Genomic DNA, 21,701 nt, shown 5'->3' with positions numbered 1-21,701 from the left:
CAGAGTCTAGGGGCAGCCACCGAGAAGGCCCTCTCTCGCGTCCCCACCAACTGATGGTGTTGGGACGGAGAGAAGGGACTCTCCAGAGGATCTCAGACTCTGGGCCAGTTCATACAAGGAGATTCAGTCTGTCAAATAGTGTGGACCTGAACCATATAGGGCTTTATAGGTAATAACCAGCACCTTGAATTGTGCCTGGAAACAAACTGAAGCTGTTTCAGCAGGGATGGTCTTTGGTTTTTGTAATCTGCCCCCTGTTAGCAGCCTGGCAACAGCATTTTGAACCAGCTGAATTTTCTGAACACTCTTCAAAGGCAGCCCTATGTAGAGCCTGTTACAGTAGTCCAAATGGGTCTACAGTAGTCCAAATTTACTCTATAAACTCAGTTTGCAGTGACTGTACTTGTCAGCAACTCATCTGAGCCATACAGTCCGTCTTCGCCTTACGCGGGGGATCCGTTCCGGATCCCTCTGCGTAAGGCGAATTCCGCCTATGCTTGAGCCCCATTGGAAACAATGGGGCTCGTGCGCGGCAGCGCGGCAGTGCGGGCGCGCGCGGGGTGCAACGGGCGCGCGCACCCATTCAATTGAATGGGACACGCTGCCCCTTCTGCCCTGCGCACGCGCCACGGCTTCAGCGCGTAAGCTCAAGTCCGCGTATGGCGTGCCCACGTATGGCGCAGGCGCACTGTATAACCAATGTATGTATAACTGACAAATTCAGAAACGTGGTTCACAGCCCTCAGTAGAGATAACAGCAACTGGATGTCTTCCAGGAACTGAAGGAATGCAGGAATCTCCAGGGACTCTCAGCAACTGATGCCAGGCTTCAGCTGATTAACAACCAGACAAGCCAAGTCTCCCAAAGTGCTATCTTTATTTACAGAATGCTATCCAAATCACCAACACTATAATACAGATCAAATGAATACCAACGCCTACTCAAACCCACAAGCAATCACTGGAAGCCCCTGAGTTTATATAGCCTTCAGACCATGTGGTTTCCCAAACTCAGTTACTTCCTGTCCCACAGTGTAAAGTGTCCCACTGTGCAATACAGACAGATGTTTCATCATCCAGGCATAGGTGCACTCAGGCATCAAAGTGTACTTGAGCCTATGAGCATCAGCTGTGCTTGATCAGCCTTGTCCTTCCCAGTGCTAGATGTTCATGGTCATACACACACACATCTAAGCATTTCCCAGTGTGCTGACTTTAACCCCTGACATTAGTAAACTGAAGACAAGGGGGAAAATAAGAGGAAGAAAGATAAATTGGGACATTTTAAAATCAGCTGGAAAAGTGGGGCCATAAGGGATTAATTAGGACTGTCCCTGCCAAATTGGGACAGTTGGAGGGTATACTATGTATCCTCACAAATGCAGCATTGTTTAAGCTTTGAACTATTTGGAAAGCTTTAAACTAGGATATATATCCTACTGTTAGTTCCAGCTAGAGTAAACTCATAGACTCAACAGTAATTTGATGTAACTACAGTTATGCAAGATCCCTAAAATCTGTATATCTCCTCTAGGGGGGATTAACAATAGGATTCAGATTTAGCTAAGTATCCTTTTTGGTTTGGCTGATCCTGTTAATACCTTTAATTGATTTAACTGTAGAATTGTGAGACTAGCTTTCTCTGTCAGAGAGCTCTGGTTGCCACAATAAACTACAATTCTCAGGATTCCCTAGCACTGAGCCAGGGTAGTTAAAGCGATCTCAAAGAGGATTATTTCTGCAGTGTCATTTGGACTTTGGACCCACATTTCTTGAACACACTTACATCTTGCCATTCATCAGCTAACCAATGGTATCTTGCACAGGCAGGCAGCACACAGAGCTTTATACTAGGTGGTTGGGTAAGATGATCACACATCGTTTTATTAACTCGACCACTGTGCCTCAGTCTGCAGTAAACATCACGTTGCTGTATTCCTTCTCCACAGGTCACAGAACACTGAAATATATGCAAATAAAGAAAGACAGAAGTCTTGTATTGATCTACACAGGAGAAAACCTAACTGAATTCAGTGGAACCTCTGAGTAGACGTGTATAAGTGTCGGTAGACGAGCTGGTAAAAAGTCATTCACACTGTGATCCTATGCATATCTATCAGAAGTAAGCTTACACACATTATAAAATAACAGTGGTTACACAACTGAAAGAGATTGATACATTTCATGTTTTGGAAAGGTTTACTATGGGATTGCGTTATTTTTTATCCCACTGAATTATCTTTTCAAAACTCTAATTTGAAAAAAAGTTTATTCCCCGCTCCCCTAAAATTGCTATTGTTAGGAACAGAACTTAATGGATAAAGTTGTATGAAAATCATAAATAAAATCCAAAGCAAATGCTTAACTCTAAGATACAGTTTACGTTGCATTTTCTTAAGCAAAAATTTACAGAACGAATACTGAAGAAATGCCATGCAAAGCAAAATATAAAACTGGCTTAATCTTAAATTTAATAGCTAGTCCCAACTAGAGCAGAACCATTGAATTATATGGATGTTTATGAGCTTTGACCTCCCATTCAGCATGATTTATTGGGCTGGCTCTGGATGGATCTCAGTAATTTGATGGTTGGGTTCTGGACAATGGAAGGATTGAAGTGAATGGGAGGTCAAGTGGTTGACCCTGCCAGCTGGTCTGGCTTTGGCACTTAAAATAGTCAAATACCTTTCCCTTTGCTAAGCAAATTTTTCTATACAACTTAATTCTTTGGAGAATCCAGGCTTAGGATGCACCCACACTGCAGAAACAAAGCAGTTTAACACCATTTTAACTGGCATGGTCCCATCCTGTGGAATCTCACAATCTGTAGTTTGGTGAGGTATTCAGCCTGGTCTGTTAGAGAGCTCTGGTGCCTCATCAAACTACAAATCCCAGGATTGTGTAGGATAGAGTCATAGCAGTTAAAATTGTGTCAAACTGTTTTATTTCTGCAGTGTGGATACACCTTTAGATTCCCCCTCCATGTGGGAGATGATACCACAAAACTTTTTAAAGTTGTTTAGAGAGACAGGGTGATGGCTAGGATTGTTCTCAGATGAAACCAAGCTCAAATAAAAGAGCTTAATCATTTTTCTATGCAAATTTTTAGAACGCAAAAGCTTCCCAGAAAGCTAATGGGGAGTATCAAAGTGTACTGTATATGTTGAATAAAAGATGAATAAAAGATGTATCACAAAAATGTCACAAATCTCCAGGGACATCATTCAATGGAAACATAACCCTAGATTAATGCTTGTACCACTAGAGTTCCTAGAGAATTTGAGAATGAAAGTTTAACAATATTTATTTGGGGCCTGGTTTATACTTATTTATGGATATAAATTGTACTTCATAGGAAACACAGGAAAACATTTTATACTAAAAGAGAATTTGTATAAATTTTGACCCACAAAGCCACAAATGGCAGCCCATGAAGGGATGCCCCAAAGAAAATGCAGTATACATTGGGCCCTTGGTATCCACTGGGGTTTGCTTCCAGGACCCCTGTGGATACTAAAATCCATGGATGTTCATTTCATATACAATCGACAGTAAAATGATGTTCCTTTTATAAAATGGTAAAATCCAGGTTTGCTTTTTGGAATATGTTGTTGTTGTTGTTGTTATTGCTGTGGATATTTGAATCCATGGATATAGAGGGCCAGCTGTATAGCTCTAGGGTATGTATGTAGGTCACAGGCTGCACATACTTGTAACATGAGTTGAAAAGCAATTGAGTAAGTCTTCTGTTTATTTCCCTTCTGCCTGGGGGATGCACTTGTGCTCACTCAACAGGCAAAATGGGAATTATCCACAGGCTGATTTCACTTGCTCTTTCTGCTTAAGTGAATAGAAATCAGAGGACAGATACTTTCAAGCAACTTCAGCTTACAATTTCCAATGTTGCCCAGACCTCAAACATACCTAAGTCTTATTTAACCTTTATTTTCTCTCCCTCTTTTCTGAAACTTTGCTTCTCCTTTAAAACCACGCTGCCTCCATCTTTTAATATAATTATCCATGGCCTATTTCCTACAATGTATATCTTTTTAAAAGATGGACTATATATTTATAAAATGTGAGTAGGGAAAAAAATCATACAACTTATTTCTGTTAATTTGAAAATGAAAGATGTAAAACTGGGGCATCTTTCATTTTCAAATTAACAGAATTATAACTCTTAAGATGATCTGTATGTTAGGAGAATAGATCCTTTTTTATGTCTGATTTGTAGTCATTTCTATCAGTTGCATACACTGATGTGACAGCCTTCTACAGAATGTTAATTAACTTCAGAACTATATTAACACAGAGTATATGGTACACTGAAAAGTCACTCTGTACAATGCTTTAGGACATATCTTTGGGTCAGAGATGGGGCAGTTGCTTTGTAAAAGTATTTCACTGGCCAGAATTCTCATGTAACCTGTGTTGCTGTATTGCTACATTCTATACTGCACTACTAAATACTTTGCTGCTATGTTTTTTGTGAGTGAAGTAGAATTGGTAAGCTTGGAAAATGTCTTTAAAAAGTAACTTAAAGCTAATTAGAAAAGTAAGGAGAAAATATAGGTCATTTCAACAGAAATGTCTTAACACAATATTGCCAATTGTTACTTCTGAAATGGAACCTCATTACATTTTCCAAAAAAGAACTTATTACAGTTTTGGCATGTTACTTGATTGACTCATTACTACCAAGTTCTTGGGTTGCACTGTACTAGTAATGCTGAAGAGCCAGTATGGTGTGGTGATTTGAATGTTGAACTAAGACTATGGGACATCTAGGGGTAGCCGTGTTGGCCATATAGCAAATCCAATAACATCCAAACAATTGCCCGATACACATGGGCACAAAGCAGCATACCGCCGCCGATACTAGGGTTCGGTGAAGCTGCCCTGGCCCCAATCCAGTGTGAAAAGGGTGGCATAGACCCTCCCCTTTGGGGGGGTCTGTACAGCCCCAATGATACCTTTATTGAACCAGCCAAAATACACAATTACTGTACATGTTGCAAGAAGCCAGTGTGACTTGAAAGCTTGCAACATGTAATTATGCATTTTAGTTGGTCCAATAATTGTATCATTGTTTGGATGTCATTGGATAAGACTATGGGAGTTGTTGTTGTTTTTGTTGTTGTTGTTGTTGTGTGCCTTCAAGTCATTTCCAATTTATGGTGACCCAAGGTCACCCAGTGAGTTTCATGGCCAAGCTGGGAACTGAACCCTGGTCTCCAGAGTCATAGTCCAACATTGAAACCACTATGCCATGCTGGCTCTAAGGACTACAAAAGACCAGGGTTCAAATCCTTGCTCAGCCATGGAAACCTGGGTGACTTTGTGCAAGTTATACACTCTCTCAGTAGCAAACCCTTGCTGAATAAATCTTGGCAAGAAAACCCCATGGTCACCATATATTGGTGCTAACCTGAGGGCACATAACAATAAAAATGTTCCTTTTAAAAAATTCAAGCTTTTGAGGGCTAATAATTTTGCCCAAATCTATACATGTGCATGTCTTTGAAATCTTTTAACTTCTTAAATTGCTTAATATGTTTTTGGCTAGTTAGATGATTTCTAATTTTTCTATATTTTTGAACACTGAAATTAATGCAGTAATGGATTGCTTATTACTCATGAATAATTGAAGGTGTTAATGAGCAGCATGCTACCTATATAAAAATATTGACCAATGAAGAACATATTGGCTCAGATCCTGCATCAGACGCATAGCTACAACATCACAGCTATGCTCCATCTCCTGATCCACCACTCTGAAATCCACCTTAAAAGCCAATCAGCCATGCTGAGCAATAGGATCCTGTGGCACTGGCAAGAGGAGCATTGCAGGATGATGTGAACAGCCTCTTCCTGACAGTGGGTGAGGTACACAAAGAGTTGCAAGAGGACCTGCAGGGGCATCTGCTTCTACTCTTTGCACCATTGCTTGCTGCCAAGATCGGGCTGGTTACATCATGTTGAAGCACCCCGCTATCCAGCACCACAGACCTGTGCAATTAACAATTGCCGAGTGGCTTTGCCAGTAACTTCCAGGGACATTTGGTACCCTGACTGTAAGTGCAAGTAGGAAACAGTCACATAGTCAAAAGTCTAAGTTACGTCCTAACTGACTGACAGAATGCCAGCCATTGTTTTAGGGAAGTGCTAATTGCATCTGGCTTAGCTCTCATCTGGCTTAGACCTCAGCGTTATTTATCCTTCACTAACAGGCAGTGGTTTCCCAGGATTTCATAAAACAGACTTAAATCCAGTGGTCTTTTGAGCTGCAGCAGATCTGCCAATGCAGGAGTTGCAAATCCACTTTTGATTTTATTGCTCCTCCCCTCACAGCAGCAGTAAGCTGAACAGGAGCTCTGCCGGTGACAGACTTTTGGCCAAAAACATTCCTATTCAACTCAGAACAACTCTGAATGGTGGAATAGTAAAATAAAAAGTGGCTTCACTACACTGTAACAGCAGGTCTACCAGTCGCCTCTTCTCTGAAGCATCATATGTGTAATTTTAGCTGCTTCTTCTTTACTTACAGCATTTACATATGCTGCTTTGATACAGAACAACACAAAGTAATCCCCCAAATACAACTTTTATGAACCACATTATTTGTTGGTGTTCTTGTTCTACCAGTGAGGAAGATATGATTGTTCCTCCAACATACTGTGGAAACTTCAACATGACATGAGGGCAAGACAGATACCTCATTCCACCGATTCATCTTCCATTCAGGACATCTGCCAGCTCTGCAAACTGTGTGGGTTCTCGGCTTCTTTAAATGTTTGCATGCATCTTCTCCCAGTTTAATCTTGAAGTTATTAATGCAATATACTTCACGGTCCTTTAAACCCTTCCCACAGGACACAGAGCACTGTTTAAAAAAACATACATCATAAAAGAAAGCATGTCTCATGTCCTTTTTCTTTAGTATTATTCTACAACAAAAACAGTCATTTGGTCAGTTATTGGGATATGACAGGTTATGCTGGACCAAGTCTACTTAGGATGCAAGCCTACACATTGACTGAGAGGTATAGCTTATGAAATGTGACAGAATTAACTTTTTAATAAACATTCATAGAAGAGGTAGAGAAATATGTACCCATATGAGGCCATACTTTGTCCACCTTTTAATTATAGTATTGTTTTATTAGTCTGTTTCCATCTTCATTTTACCAGATTATTCTAGAAATTCTAGAATTCCATTTAAAAATATCGATGAATGGATGCAGCCATTTCCCCTAGTCATTAATTACCATAATGTCACTACTGAGTCCAACTGTTTATGTTTTCCTGCAACCTATTCTAGAGATGCAGGGTAAATTGTTGCCTATATTTAAGGTGCTAAGGTGATAATCTAAGCAGAAAGGATCACTGGTGAGCACTGTGCTCTTTACCATCCTTCCAGAAGGCAATCATGCTTTGCTTAAGGTATTAATTATTGTAGGCAACAGGATGCTTTACACTTTTTTGTGGCTCTTCTCTCATTGAGTTGAAGATAATTAGCCAAGCTTGGATTTTGTATTAATGGACCATTTTTACCTCTTCTTCGTTGAGTTCATTATTTGCATCTCTCTCTCTCTCTCTTTCTCTCCTCTCTATTTCCTATCACTTTCATTCAACCCACCTTTTCACTAACACAAATAATAGAAACATGAAAATGTCTTAGAGTTGGAAGGCACTCAGAGCTCATCTAATCAAATACAGAAAAATTACTTCTAAGGAGATTGTCACATTCAATTTAAAGCAACTTATCCCCAACAGGATACAGTCATGTTTAATTTTAAAACCAGCTGTTATTGCACACAGCTGTGTCTGGGCGAGCGCAACGTGTCAGCAGCCTGGATCCCAGCAGTGCTTATCCAGCAGCTTTTCAAAAATGGGGAAACCATTTGCTTTCTGATGATTAAGCATACACAAACTTTTGTTTCATGCACAAAGTTATTTTTAAAATATTGTGTCTAAAAATTACCTTCACACTATGTGTATAATGTGTATACACAATATAAATTCTTGTCTAGACTTGGGTCTCATCGCCAAGATATCTCATTATGTATATGCAAATACTCCAAAATTCAACAACGTCTGGAATCCAAAACACTTGTCGTCCCAAGCATTTTGGATAAGGGAGACTCAACCTGTACAGCTACAGTTGCTGGTTGGAGTGTAGTGGAGTCTCCTTCCTTGGAGGTCTTGAAACAGAGGTTGGATGGCCATCTGTCAGGGGTGATTTGATTGTGACTTCCTGCATGGCAGGGGATTGGACTGGATGGCCTTGTGGTCTCTTTCGACTCTATGATTCTATGATTCTATTACTGAGAATCAGGCAGCATTAACATCAGGCCTGACACCACTGTAGGTAGCAGGAAAGATCCTATCTCCTTCTCAGGGCCCACCACTAATGCCACCATGGTCCCTCAAACTTTTTACTTGATACCCTAATTCCTGCATGTAGGACTTGGTACCATTTAAATTTACTAAAAAGCCCCAGAGTAACACCAGATTGCTGAGATGATGGGAATTTAAAAGGCAGCTAAAGTGAGGTCCATACACAGGTACTTTTCCTAATGTCCAGCTGGAACTACCATCAATAACTGCTAAAGTGTAGCTGTGTTTATGGCAAAGTTATCACTTTTCAGTGATTTAATTTTTCCCATAAGTAATGTTGAATGCAGTTTTCATTTTCAGAAAAATGGAAATATTTCTGAGGCTAGTGTCCTAGAATTTCAAATAAATCATATTTATTGGGAGAGAAGTCAAATAGATTTCAATAAAACTGACATATGGATCCATTTGTCTATGAAGAGTGCATAAGGTTCCACAAAAAAACAATAGAATTTTCTAGGAAATATATTAAGACTGGTGATGTAAATACCATTTTTAAAAAATGCTATTCTCTCAAAACCCAGAAGCTTTGCATTGAGTTATGTTTTTAATGAGGAAAGGGGCTCTGTGTGAAGAATATACAATATCCCATGCAAGATATTCTTCTCTTTTATCTAAGTCCTTGAGTAAGGTGATACAGAAAACCTGTCACTTTTGCAAACCTTATCATTATAAAGGCATTTCAAAGACCAGCTTTAGAAGGATTAAGTATCAAAGCATCCCAATGATAAGCTCCACATTAGAGTCTTGACACTGTAAACAGAACTTGATAAATGGTGGCACTTAAATAAAAGGGTAGGCAGGTGTTTTGAAGAAACAGAGCATGTATTCTCTATTATCTTCCAAAGGCTTGTTTTCCCTTTCCCCCCAGTTAACATAAACCGTAAGGCAGACCTAATCATTTCATTTTGTCATCTCAAGTACCCAGATGAAAATATGTCTGTCTTATGGCACCCACTTCTTCTTCAATGGCTTTCATTCACCCAACATTAGCTATGCTTCTTCGCCAGCCACTGTCTTTCCAGTTTTATTGTCATGGTCCCATTTGAAAACTATATTCACTGAAGAGCTCAACACTAAAAGGTAAGAATGTTACTTGGTGCTCTTTGCTTAAATTGCAATTTCATATCAAGACAATAAAATGTTGCAGTATGTTTGTCTAGTCTACTCAGTGTGAATAATTAAACACACAACACAATCTAACTACAGTTAATAAAATTATAAAATAATAATAAAACTTTTATTTATATCCCGCTTTTCTGTGACAAGACAATCAAAGCGGCTTACAACATGAATCAGATGACATTTAAAGTTAAGCATCTTTAAATGTCATCTGATTCATTGTGAAGCATAAGCCTGTGCTGAACACTCCCTGGTCAAAATCATCAGGATTCAAATAAATAGGGGGGGGGGGGAATAATTCCATATTAATTGGTAAAATTAACAGTTCTGTGCTCTTCAAAAACATTTGAATACATATCTACTTCAGTAAGAGCATGCTAAAGCCATAATATACAATTAACATACATATTTACACATACACATATCAATATGTAATCAACAATATCATGCAAGTGTGTTATAATTTTCTAAAATAGGGGTACCAGTATTGGATGCAGTTTGCACACTTTGTTGTCTACAACCAAATTTGCAGAAATTTATAGATAGAATGGAGAATTTACTGATAGTTTTATGTATATTTTAGGAGATAACCATAAGAGGTTTATACTACTGATGCATAAAGTTGTCAGTTAATGATCTTAAATACCCTAAATGGACCAGATCCCATCTGATCTTGGAAGCTAAGCAGGATCAGTCTTGGTTAGTACTTGGATGGAAGACCACCAATAAATATCAGGTGCTGTAGCCTATATTTTGGAGGAAGTGGCAAAACTATCTCTGAGTAATCTTTACCAAAGAAAACCCTAGGAGATTCATGGGATTGCCATAACTCAACATGCGACTTGAAAGCACGTACACACACACACACACAAAATAATGAAGCAAATATATAGAACTGTGAGGAAGGAACATGAAGTCACAATTATTCAGTGAGAATAAAAAAAACAAATAACTCCCCATGAGTTTAGACAGGTAATATGAAACTAGTAAGGGAATGGAAGCAACTAAAGGGATCTAACAGCTGTGGAAATTATAGGACAAAAAAAAGCATCATTACCAGCCGTACATTTTTTAATGATTAGCTGGATAATGTTTCAGTCATTTTACTGTTTTACCTTGGTCAGAAATTGAAATGTATATACAAGGAAATAGATTGCCAAATAAACAGATTCAACTGCTGTGCTTATTTGCTAAGCATTTTATCTATTGTTAGAGGATGGTGTTCGAAGCTGGTTGGGTATCTGAAATATTGTTTGCCTTGTTTTTGTTGTGTGCCTTCAAGTTGTTTCCAACATATACCATCCCTAAGGTGAACATATCATAGGATTTTCTTGGCAAGTTTTGTTAAGAAGAGGTTTGCCATTGCCTTCTGCTGAGACTGAGGGCATGTGATTTGCCCAAGATTCTCAAGGTAAAGCCAGTGGATTTTTATGACCAAATGGGGAATTGAACCCTGATCTCCAGAGTTGTAGCCCAACACTCAAACCACTTTGCCACTGTCTGGACAGCTGATATTGTTGCTGAATGTATGCTGATAGGCTAAATGTAAGAATAGTTAATATTAATAATGTCTGCTGATTAATTCAAAGGATGATGATGATCATGATGTTGATGGCCTATTGACCCAATAGGCTTGCTATTGATTATAATTGATTATAACATAGTTGATTTTTGCAAATTTGCTACTAATTTTCTTTATGACAGTTCCGTATTCTTTCTACTACAGGTTCCTGCTGTCCAACTACTTTATGTAAAGATTATATTGCACCCATTCCCTTAAGTAAAATTTGCCCGAAACAGAAAACTAACACCTTGATTGCTTGCTGCATTACTTTTAAAAGATAGACCAGTATTGATTTTATCTTTTTTTCTTTTCTTTTTTACTTTTTGCCATTTTAATACTTTTGGACAACTTGGGCAATAGCATTATTTTTGAACATACCATAGCCATGAATATCTATTCAAACCCATATCTTGTTGTTTAAATGTGTGTAGGATTCTAGCCTTAATTAACTTTTCGGGGGCATTTTTAAATAAACAAAATACATCATTGCAAAATTAATACAAAATGCTTGCACAGAAAAAATGGCACATGGAAAATTCTAAGGATCAAACATATGGACTAAACTGAAGCTGAAGATATTTATACTAAGATTATATTACTTATCTCAACTGAACTAACACGTCCCATATGCCCAATTCTTTTAAAAATATTAACACATCCAACAGTGCAAGCTGGGATTGATTGGGATTGTTCAAAGTCTTTGTGTTTCTGTGGTAAGAGGGATACAACTGCTAAACCCTCTTCTTTAAATAATAAAATACAAAGAATATCACCCAAATCCAACAGCTGGCCCATTGCTTTATACAAGTGAATGCATATGCTGTAGGTGTCATATTTACTTTTAGTGGCTTGAAAGCACACTGCACAATAGAATCTAGAATTCTCTGTATTTTCAGCAATAAACACTTTGCCATCAGGTTTGAAGATTCTTTGAAAATCAGCTAGAATTTGTGCTGTCATGAATGTATATATTACATCTTTAAGAAAGAGAGCTTTCAGGAATGTTAATTAAAAAAATGTCTTTCACATTTTTCTTGAAACTCTAATAGGCTCAATGCTTCAATGCCATTTTTACAGCCATTTTGATTTCCTTACTTGATTACAAATGACTGCCTGGCAATATTCCTCAGCGAATCTTTGTCCCTAAACCAGTTCTAGTGGCATGCAACAAGCTAAGTGAGGTGACCAAGATCTCTCACTCATAGGATTGCCATAAGTTAGTCAACTTGATGGGAAGCAACAACAACAACAACAACAACAACAACAAAGGTATGGTAGCATGTGGATGAAGATATCACTCCATTCTTCTTTGATCAGACCTCACCTGGAATACTCTGTTCAGTTACAGGCATCATAGTTGAAAGATATTGACAAGTTGAAATGTGTCCACCAGAAGGTGACCAAGATGGCAAAAACTCTGAAAACCATGTCCTGAGAGGTGATATGTTAACATGATTTGAATAACTTAAGGGGTATCAATGTAGAAGATGGACCAAGTTTATTTTCTGCTGCTCCAAAATAAGAACATGAACGAATGGAGTAAATCTTTAAGAAAATAGATTCCATCTAAACATTAGGAAGGATGTATTTGTTATAAAAGCTGTTCGAGCCTAGAATAGACTGGCTTGGTGGACTCTCCTTTGGCATTTTTAAACAAAGTTTGGATGGTGAGCTCTTAGGAGTGTTCCAGCTGCGTATTCCTGCATGGCAGGGATTAGAAGAGATGGCCATTGTCGTCCATTCCAACAGTGTGATTCTAGGATTCTATGAAACATTCTGGTGAAAATAGTTAAAGTCAGTTTCATTCTTATTATTATGAATATACTGTAGATTCATGATGTTATATTGATTCCAAATTTTATCTGGAGTCTCTGGGAGAATTTGCTCTAAAAGACAGCTTCTAATTTTTAAAATAAATTAATTAAATTACCATTGACAATAAGCTTAAATAAACCATAAGGATGCTTATTACAAATGATGTAAAGAGTAACATTGCTTCCTCTAGACATAATATATAGTTTGTATAGGAAGTGTGGGAAATATGTAATTTGTAAAAGTGAGGTAGTTCTGTCCATAGCTGTCATGAACAACAACAACAACAACAACATCAAATCAGAATTTCTGTCTTCATTTGAGAATTGTACTGTCAAATTTAAGGATTTAAGGTTAAATTTAGGATTAAAAATGTATAATGAGTCTAGCTAGATCAGAGCAATGACTGATATCCAGTATCCTGGTTCCCAAAGTGATCAACTGGTTGCCCACAAGCAGAGCATGTGCTTTCTCACACTGTTACTCTGCAGCTACTACTATTTAGATATATACTGCATCTGAACCTGGAAGTAGTCATAAAATAATAATAATAATAATAATAATAATAATAATAATAATAATAATAGAGTCACCATAGTAATAGCTTTCTCCTTCTTGAAGTTGCCTAACCCATTTGTTGCATCTATATTTATAGAATGTCATATACCCAAAATTTTTAACAGCACTTGGAAAAAATACTTTTTGGATTACACCTTCTAGAATCCCAGAATCAGATTGCTACTACCCCTTTAGGCTTGAGGATTACGGGAGTTGTAGTCCAAACCAGTAACTTTTATAAGCTTCCAAATTTTTTTTGCATATATTGTTTATTCCGTTTCATCATTAAATGTACTCATTTATTCATTTCATCTGAACAGAACCATGTGAAAAATTAAAAGACAGCACAGGCAATGAAATCTGGCTGGAATATCTGCAACTTCACTGTTCATTTACCACTGACCAATTTTACCAGTATAATTTGTTAAACTGTTGCACAGAGCACCAGGTGGTGCAGAGACACAGTACACCACAAAACACCATATATTAGTTGCCTGGTTCTCATAATATTTTATTTTAATTTAGTGATTAAACCTGATATCTCTCTGTCTAATTAATTTTTGTAATCAATGTTTTAGCTCTGTCCTTTTTAAAAATATATTGTAACATGCCTTTAATCCCATTGTGGGAGAAAGGCAGGATATAAAACCTAAAAATTAATAAAGATATAGAACAGACCTTAAAATAATAAGCATCAATTTGTAAAGGACACAAATTGATTACACAGTTATTGATACACAGTTTGAATAACATATTGAATCAACTCTTGTTTCAACCTTAGATCTGTTTAGCAAGTTATTATTAAACTGGTGTACTATTGCAATCCCAAGTCATCTAGCACTGCATTTTAAGTGAATTGACTCAAATAAGGTCTCTGGCTTTCTTAAGTCAGAGTATTATGCTCTGGAGCTGCATTGGGTTGACAGAATGTGGGCCAAACATGTCCAAGCGGGCCACTGGGTGACACTGCATTGTCCCACTGGCTTGTCCCCTCAGTGAAGTTGCCATCATTGTGGCCTTACTGGCCAAGCAGTTCCCTGCAAGAGTCAAGCCATCGCCATCACTTCTGCTGAGGTCAGAATGGGACACTCATGTGATCAATGAAGAGGGGTTATAATGACCCCTTCTTTGTTGATCAGATGGTGGGGTACCCCATTCTGAACACAGCAGAAGAGAAACCAATGGCCTAGCTCTTGCAGGTAGCTGTTTGGCCACACAATAGCAATGGCACTGAGGAGGACAGGCCAGAGGAACAATGCAGTTCATGTGTAGGTCTATGGGCAGCTGAGTCACTCCAGAGCCATCTGTCCTCATGTCTAAGACACCTGAGTTCACTCCAGAATTTCCTGGAAACTCCAGACTAAACAGTATTTTCTATTAAACTGGATTAACACCTAAAAGAAGCAGATTCACTACATGTGTCAGGAGGACTCATCACACCAGATACAGGGTAAGTTTGGATTTTTGGCCAGTATAGACAAGAGTGTGTGCACAGGAGTACCACCTACATTCACTTACGTAGCTATGAGTACAGCCTATATTGACTTACTGTATATACTCATGTATAAGTCTAGAAATTTTAGTCAAAAATATGATCCAAAAAATCTGGGTCCACTTATACATGGGTCAATGTAAGTACTGTACTTTAACTCATATATGAGCCATCCCCTTTCTCTGAATAGAGTGGTAAAAGGTGAGAGCTTAGTCCATCCTGGGAGCACCAAAAAGGAGCATAGATCCCCTCTACTCTCTCATCCATCCAGCCTTTAGGATCAGCATAAACAGTTATGCCTGCCAGAATTTTCTAAGTTCTTTGGCATCATTTTCATTTGCATCATCCTTTACATCCTTTGTTACATGCCCCTAAGTTTTACCCTCGACCTATTTACCGGTCATATCAAAATCCACAATTTTGTCCCCAAAACCTGCCCTTAATTTATACATGAGATCAACTTATAGTTCAGTATATATGGTATTTAACAGAAAAAAATATTTCTTTTCTAGAAAAGCTTCATTTGGTTAGAAATGAACTGTCTAGTACTTAGTCTAACAAATAGTGGCAAAAGAATATACATTGCTATAATAAGAAAACAACTGTGGATTCTATAATTTTATAGTAAATTACATACTAGGCCTCACAAAGTGCAACAGTAGTTTCCTGACTCAGAATACATGTTCTAGAATAAATGTTAAGTCCACAATAAAGGCCATGACAACATCTATAGTATTCCAATCTTTAATTATTTAACAATGTTGTGACAATTTTCCCTACAACAATGACACTGAAAAAAGCAGAACATCTATTGTTACACAAAGCTTTATTCAAGGTTAATAAAACACTTCCAAAATAATGGTTAATAATGAACAAGAATTAAAAATGACAATTGTATTAATAAAAGCACACTTAATTATAAACATAGCCACAACAGTCAAGCCACAAGAACAATTATCAGACAAAAAAAAATCAAAGAGCAATTATTTTACACAGATATCAAATAACATCCACAGATGTAAATTAAATTATGAGACATACATTATTGTTTATTTTGTTAATTACAAGACATTGTAACTGAAACATGGACATTTTATTTTAAACAAAACACAATCAACACATTAAACTTGCTTGAGAATTTTGGAAATGTCCATTTCACACCTCCCTCCTTTTTTAACACCATTATGCAGTACTGAAGATGAAATGTTCTGATATTTTCAGCTTCAGAAAGCTCATTCTTTTCTCCCACAGTTTTTACAAAGTTAGCAACATGTAGCAAGATTGAAGTTAGTAGATAAACTATTGAACTAGTATCAGTATTGAGGTATTCTGGTGTTTGACAAAATGCAGCAGCAGAGGAAGAGGTATAAAATTGTAGTTGGATTTGCCAGCCAAGATCCTGACTTCCCTTTTAACATAAAATACTCTATTAAACATATAAATATTTAAAAACATTAAAAAAAGAATGGTGACACTTCCATGATGCAAAATTCTATCTTTACATTAACATGGTTGAAATAAATAATCAATTACATATATACATTTGATCTAACCCTTCCTCCTACACAAGCCAAGAGTAGATATAAGCCAACTGCTTCATGTTGAAAAGGCTTGAAACCTATGAACACATAAAAGGGCTTTCACTACCAAATAGGTCTTTAAGAGGTTGTCTGCATGGGCCAAAAGGGCTGGGTTCCCCCTGGTCTTGCATCATCTAGTTTAGACAATGCAGGCTTAAAACCCTGATAGTGGGATTGGGCCCAATCCTGCCCATGCAGACACAGATAGGAAGCATCTTGTCTGACACTGGGGTAAAATAGCCCTGGTGTTACATGGGCTTTATGTGAAACTCAGTGGCAAACCTAGGCTGTTCTGACATTGCCCCTGTGCTCCTTACCTTGATGGCATGTGAACCATCTGGGAAGGCCCCTCACCTGCCCCATCTTATGCAGAAACAGGGTGCCTTGCTATGTGGGTACAGCCATGCACCCCATTTATGCTTCAGAGGGGGTGACTGGGGGGCTTCTCAGATGGTTCACAAGCCAACAAGGTAAAGAATGGTCCTCAGCCCTGGGTCAGTGCGGGGACAACTGTCTGATAACCTGCCCAACCACACACCGACCTAGGGACTGAGTGAGCATTGGGGGCAGGATATCCTCCCCCTCTGTTCAGGCCCTACAAATAAAACTAGAAAATTGCTTAATAATGCCTGTGATTCTTGTCACCCTTAAAGTGAAACAAACAGAACGGGCTGAATCCAGAGTTAGTTGTACTTGCACCCCATTGAAATCAGTGTGAAATATCAGTCATGAATAGCTGTCAATGACTTCAATAAGATCTAGATGAGATGAACAAGCTCTATATCAGAGCTTGCAAATAACCAATAATGCCATTAAGATGATAGATGATAGATAGATAGATAGATAGATAGATAGATAGATAGATAGACAGATGTGTGTGTGTGTGTGTGTGTGTGTGTGTGTGTGAGAGAGAGAGAGAGAGAGAGAGAGAGATCTCAAGTACATATTTATTACTTTTAAATGTTTTTACATGAATGTATAAAAATAAATATGTTTGTACAACAAATACAATTTAATTGGAAAAAATATTTCTGAGGGATGTGAGTTGGTCCTTTTTAGTGGATTTGGAGGATATAAAAATAATTGGCAGAGCAATATGCTGATATTGTTTGACATTACTTGTTAGTCATACTGTTAAATCAAGACCTTGACAATCAAGACAATTATTCATTAATACGTCTCTAACTTTTATGAGAGAGAAGATAGTTTACAGTTAGCTGAAATCAGTTGAGACATTTCTTGGAGGTTCAAATTAATAAAAAAGTAAATGTACATGTTCTAATGAAGAACAAATCTTTGATCATTCTGTGTGTTCTGGGTCTCTCCAAGACACATGGGCTAAACCAAGTGTCTTCCAGCTGCTTTGAGGGCATGGGGTTTACATGATGTATGTCCCTAAAGCAGCCAGAAGACACTCTGATGCCACCCTCTGGTCCAAAGAACCAGATTAAAAAGGAGCCATTTTAATCTGGCTCCTAGGCAGTGCATCTTGGGAGCCTGCAGTCTGCTTTGGGAGTAGGCCATGTGGTCACCATGGTCCTGGCCTGATCGTGGCCCAATTGCAGCTGGAACAATCAAAGATCACTCCTTCCTGGCCATCTGCTTCACCCCTAAGTTACACTTTATTGAAGTCTCCTTCCCTCTTTGTATAAATAAAACTATTCCACTCTTGGAAGTTGTACTTCATCTTATTTGAATTTATGATTCAGACTGCTTGCCCCACTCAATGTGTTCCAGAGACTTATGTACTCTTGGGTTAATTATAGCACCATCAGTAAAGAAGTTTGTAACCATGATATCAGGAAATGATCAAGGAAAATAAATACCAGGAGGCAATATCGGAAGTTTAAGTCTCTGCCCTATTATACAAAGAGAAGAAGCTTCCCTAGGTGTGAGTTAAATACCTTCAAGTTAGTATCACCTTATGGCAACTTTTTGAATGAGACTTTTCCAGGACACATTATCTGCATAGTCAGGCCTTGCAGACTCTGGGCTATAGTTTCCTTGATTGAGCCTATACACCTGCAATGTGGTCTTCCTCTTTTCCTGCTGCCTTCTACATTCGCTAGAAGTATTGTCTTTTCTAGTGAGTCATGCCTCCTCATGACATTATAACAACAAACCATGGTCTGTCTAAATAAGGCTATTGATAAACAGGCCATCTATCACAACTGAATACACATCTGACATCAAGGAGACACTAATTAGCTTTTTTTTTTCTGTCCAAGACACAGGCATGTTAACTACACACTGTATTGATGGCACAGTGTATGTTAGTTAATACAAGGCCACTGATGTATATAACAAGACTTTATACATTCGTTTCTATATACAAAAAATAAATATAGAGATTTGTTATAAAAGATTGTCTAACTTCTCAGTCTTCAAAACTAGTTTAGTAAATTTAATTACAAATAAACTAAGTAACTACACTAACACAAGATTTATTGTGCTAGATGAAGCTGATTTCCAGATTTAACATAAAGGAGGACTCCAGTGCATTGTACATCTGGCTGTGGAAGAGACAATATTTATATGCTGTCTTTTGTACTGCCACTTGCACAGTAGTTAAATCCAGGTCATCCTATTCTGCAAAGTTATTTTTTATGCTACATAAAGCATAATTTCCATTCCTATTACAGCCCCTGGAAGAGTTGCCATTGAACAGCCACCTCTAGGACTTGAAGTAGGACAATAGTTACAAGGTTGGGAAGTGGACTGACTATTGAAAATATATATTACAAACTGTACACTGACACTGTGTTTAAATAAAACCTCTATGTACAATTTTATAACAAAAATGTAATGACAAGAAAGAAAGGAAAAGTAATATGATAACAAACATTATCGTACCGATTTCCATGGTCCACGATGCCATGAAACTTCACTAGGACATGAATTTATATTGTTACACTGTGCTGTATTAGGAGGTTTTCCTAGTATTTCACAGCTTTGATCACTCAGCACTTGGCCATTTGGAAGCTGACAGATAACTAATCGTGCCTTTATTCCATCACCACATGTTTGAGTGCACTGTAGGTAAAAAACAAAAACAAAAAAGTATTTGTACTCATGTTTATTATGAAGACGAGTCCTTGTTATTGATCATATTGTTGTTAGTGTTACTGAACACACTCCATATTATGCCCAACTTTCAAGGAAAGCCAAATTTGAGAAACCACCCATCAGACATAATCCTGCTTCTACAGCTAGATTATCCACAAATAGTACAAACATAAAATTGCCACATTTGTGTTAGAAGAGACAAAACAAAAAGAAAGAAATCAAAACATTGTAAAATATTTCGAAAAAAAGTTAGAAAATGCTTTACATGAATATGGAAAAGACATATTTTGACCATAGGTTTGCAATCTAAGAGACAAAAATGTAAGGAGTATACCATGTGATGGTAGGGCAACCAACCTCCCAGAATGGCACTGTTATAGCAGAAATACTCACAGCATGGGATAATCAGGGGGGAAATGTTTGATTAAAGAGGTGGATCATTAAACTGCTGTTTATATATCAAAAAGCAACAATGACATTAATTTAATAGCCTAAAATATCTGTGGTGTCAGACTCATACTCCACTCACAGTACATACATGCCTACCGTCAAGTACACCACATTGGATGTACTTAGTCCCAGAGAGGTGTGCAAAGGCCTGTACCCTCAATGGAAATCAGGACTGGATTTAAATGTAAGTGTACCTTTAAAAATAATATTAAACAGGCAAAAATGGTTAAAGTGCTGAGGTTGCCCCAACCTATCACCATTTCCTGCACATTCTCGAGCAAAGTTGAATGGTTGTCTAACCCTGTGCTGCCCACTGTTAGCACCGCCAGTACAAGTTGCTCCTCTGAGACCAAAAACAAGGTGCCCAGCATCAATCACATGGCTGGGCACCTCACTGTGACTTCAGAGGAGCAACTTGCACTGGTGGTGGCAGTGGCAGGTAGCACAATGGGATGCTGTGCAGAAAACCACCCAGCGTCACTCCTAAGTGCTTTGGATTTTCTGAGAAGATCTAGAACAAAATGTAAGTTTACTTAAAATACATTAAGGAAGGGATAGTCCAGATTTGCTTTGGGACTGATCTTCTCATGTGGAGGAAATCTGCAGTTGAATCGGGCCTTTGGCCCTGCATGGCCAAATGGATGTTATTCTAATAACTCTTAGGACCAAACAATATTAGACAAATAAAATGTTCTGTTTTTACAAATCATCTTACTTCTCCCCAGCTCCCATAGTTCCATCTTGGACAGGGACCAGAATCACAATGGCTCAAGTCTGGTGGTTTCAAAGTCTCATCACAATAGCTAGTGCTCTGTCCATCCTCATCTTGGCAGACCACAACCCGACGGTGAAATCCACCAGCACAAGAACTTGAACACTAAGAAAACAACAAATGCATTACAGACACTGTATCAGCTGCAGAATACAATATGGTGTTTTAAAAGTTCCAGAAGATTAACTACTTTGTTGTATGCACTGCCACATAAAACAAAAGATGTACAAAACAAATCAATTTCCTTTAAGAGCAAAGAACACTGAAATGGGCCTCTTCATGGGGGAATAATTTCATAATGCACTACTGACCTCTATGTTTATGGAGTATTAATAAAAAAAACATCTAGTGACACAAATTTCCCCTGCTCCTCATGTTTCAAAACATATATACGAAAATTTAACTTTACTAAACTGGAGTTGGGCAAGTAGCAATGTATTCTCTCCATATATTGTGAAATGGCAAACTGTACCGCTACATCTCCTTTTTACAACCAATGGCACAATTAGGTAATTTTAGACTGTGGACTTAATAGTCCACATACAGTCTTTAGAAAGTTATGTGTGTTTATCTAGATAGAGGAGGACATACAAGCCACTGTCATCTCCACGGCCATCTGATCCGTGATTCCTAGATCTCAACAGAGGAGGCTTGCCATCCTTGAACATGGGGTTGGGAGAGCAGGTGTATGTGTAGCCCCCAGTCCCATAACTCGGAGTAATCAAGATTTGTACCTGACCTAAATATTGCAATTTCAACAGAACAGGGTCTCTTTAGAAGAGGAAAACAAAAAGGGTGGCAAAAGAGAAGGAGGAAGACAGGACATCAGGGAAAGGAGGTAGAGGTACATAGCTTTTAAATGAAGGGAATAGGGAGGACTATCTCATT

At 38.0% G+C, this 21,701-nt stretch overlaps 1 protein-coding gene across 1 annotated transcript in view; it reads right to left on the bottom strand.

The window, feature by feature from the left end:
• Positions 1-21,701, bottom strand: part of ADAMTS20 (ADAM metallopeptidase with thrombospondin type 1 motif 20) — a 105,461-nt gene that overhangs the window by 13,104 nt on the left and 70,656 nt on the right. The window contains exons 27-30 of the mRNA XM_089524267.1: positions 20,757-20,918; positions 19,379-19,558; positions 6,716-6,883; positions 1,787-1,960 (exon numbers count right to left, since the gene is read on the bottom strand). Of these exons, the coding sequence (XP_089380393.1) occupies positions 1,787-1,960; positions 6,716-6,883; positions 19,379-19,558; positions 20,757-20,918 (684 nt within the window). The remainder of the gene's footprint in view (positions 1-1,786; positions 1,961-6,715; positions 6,884-19,378; positions 19,559-20,756; positions 20,919-21,701) is intronic.

This window comes from Sceloporus occidentalis, unplaced genomic scaffold, assembly GCF_023333645.1.
Source record: "Sceloporus occidentalis isolate IW3139 unplaced genomic scaffold, rSceOcc1.0.p SCAF_5, whole genome shotgun sequence".
Taxonomy (NCBI): Eukaryota; Metazoa; Chordata; class Lepidosauria; order Squamata; family Phrynosomatidae; genus Sceloporus; species Sceloporus occidentalis.
This window is presented reverse-complemented; position numbering and strand designations above follow the sequence as displayed.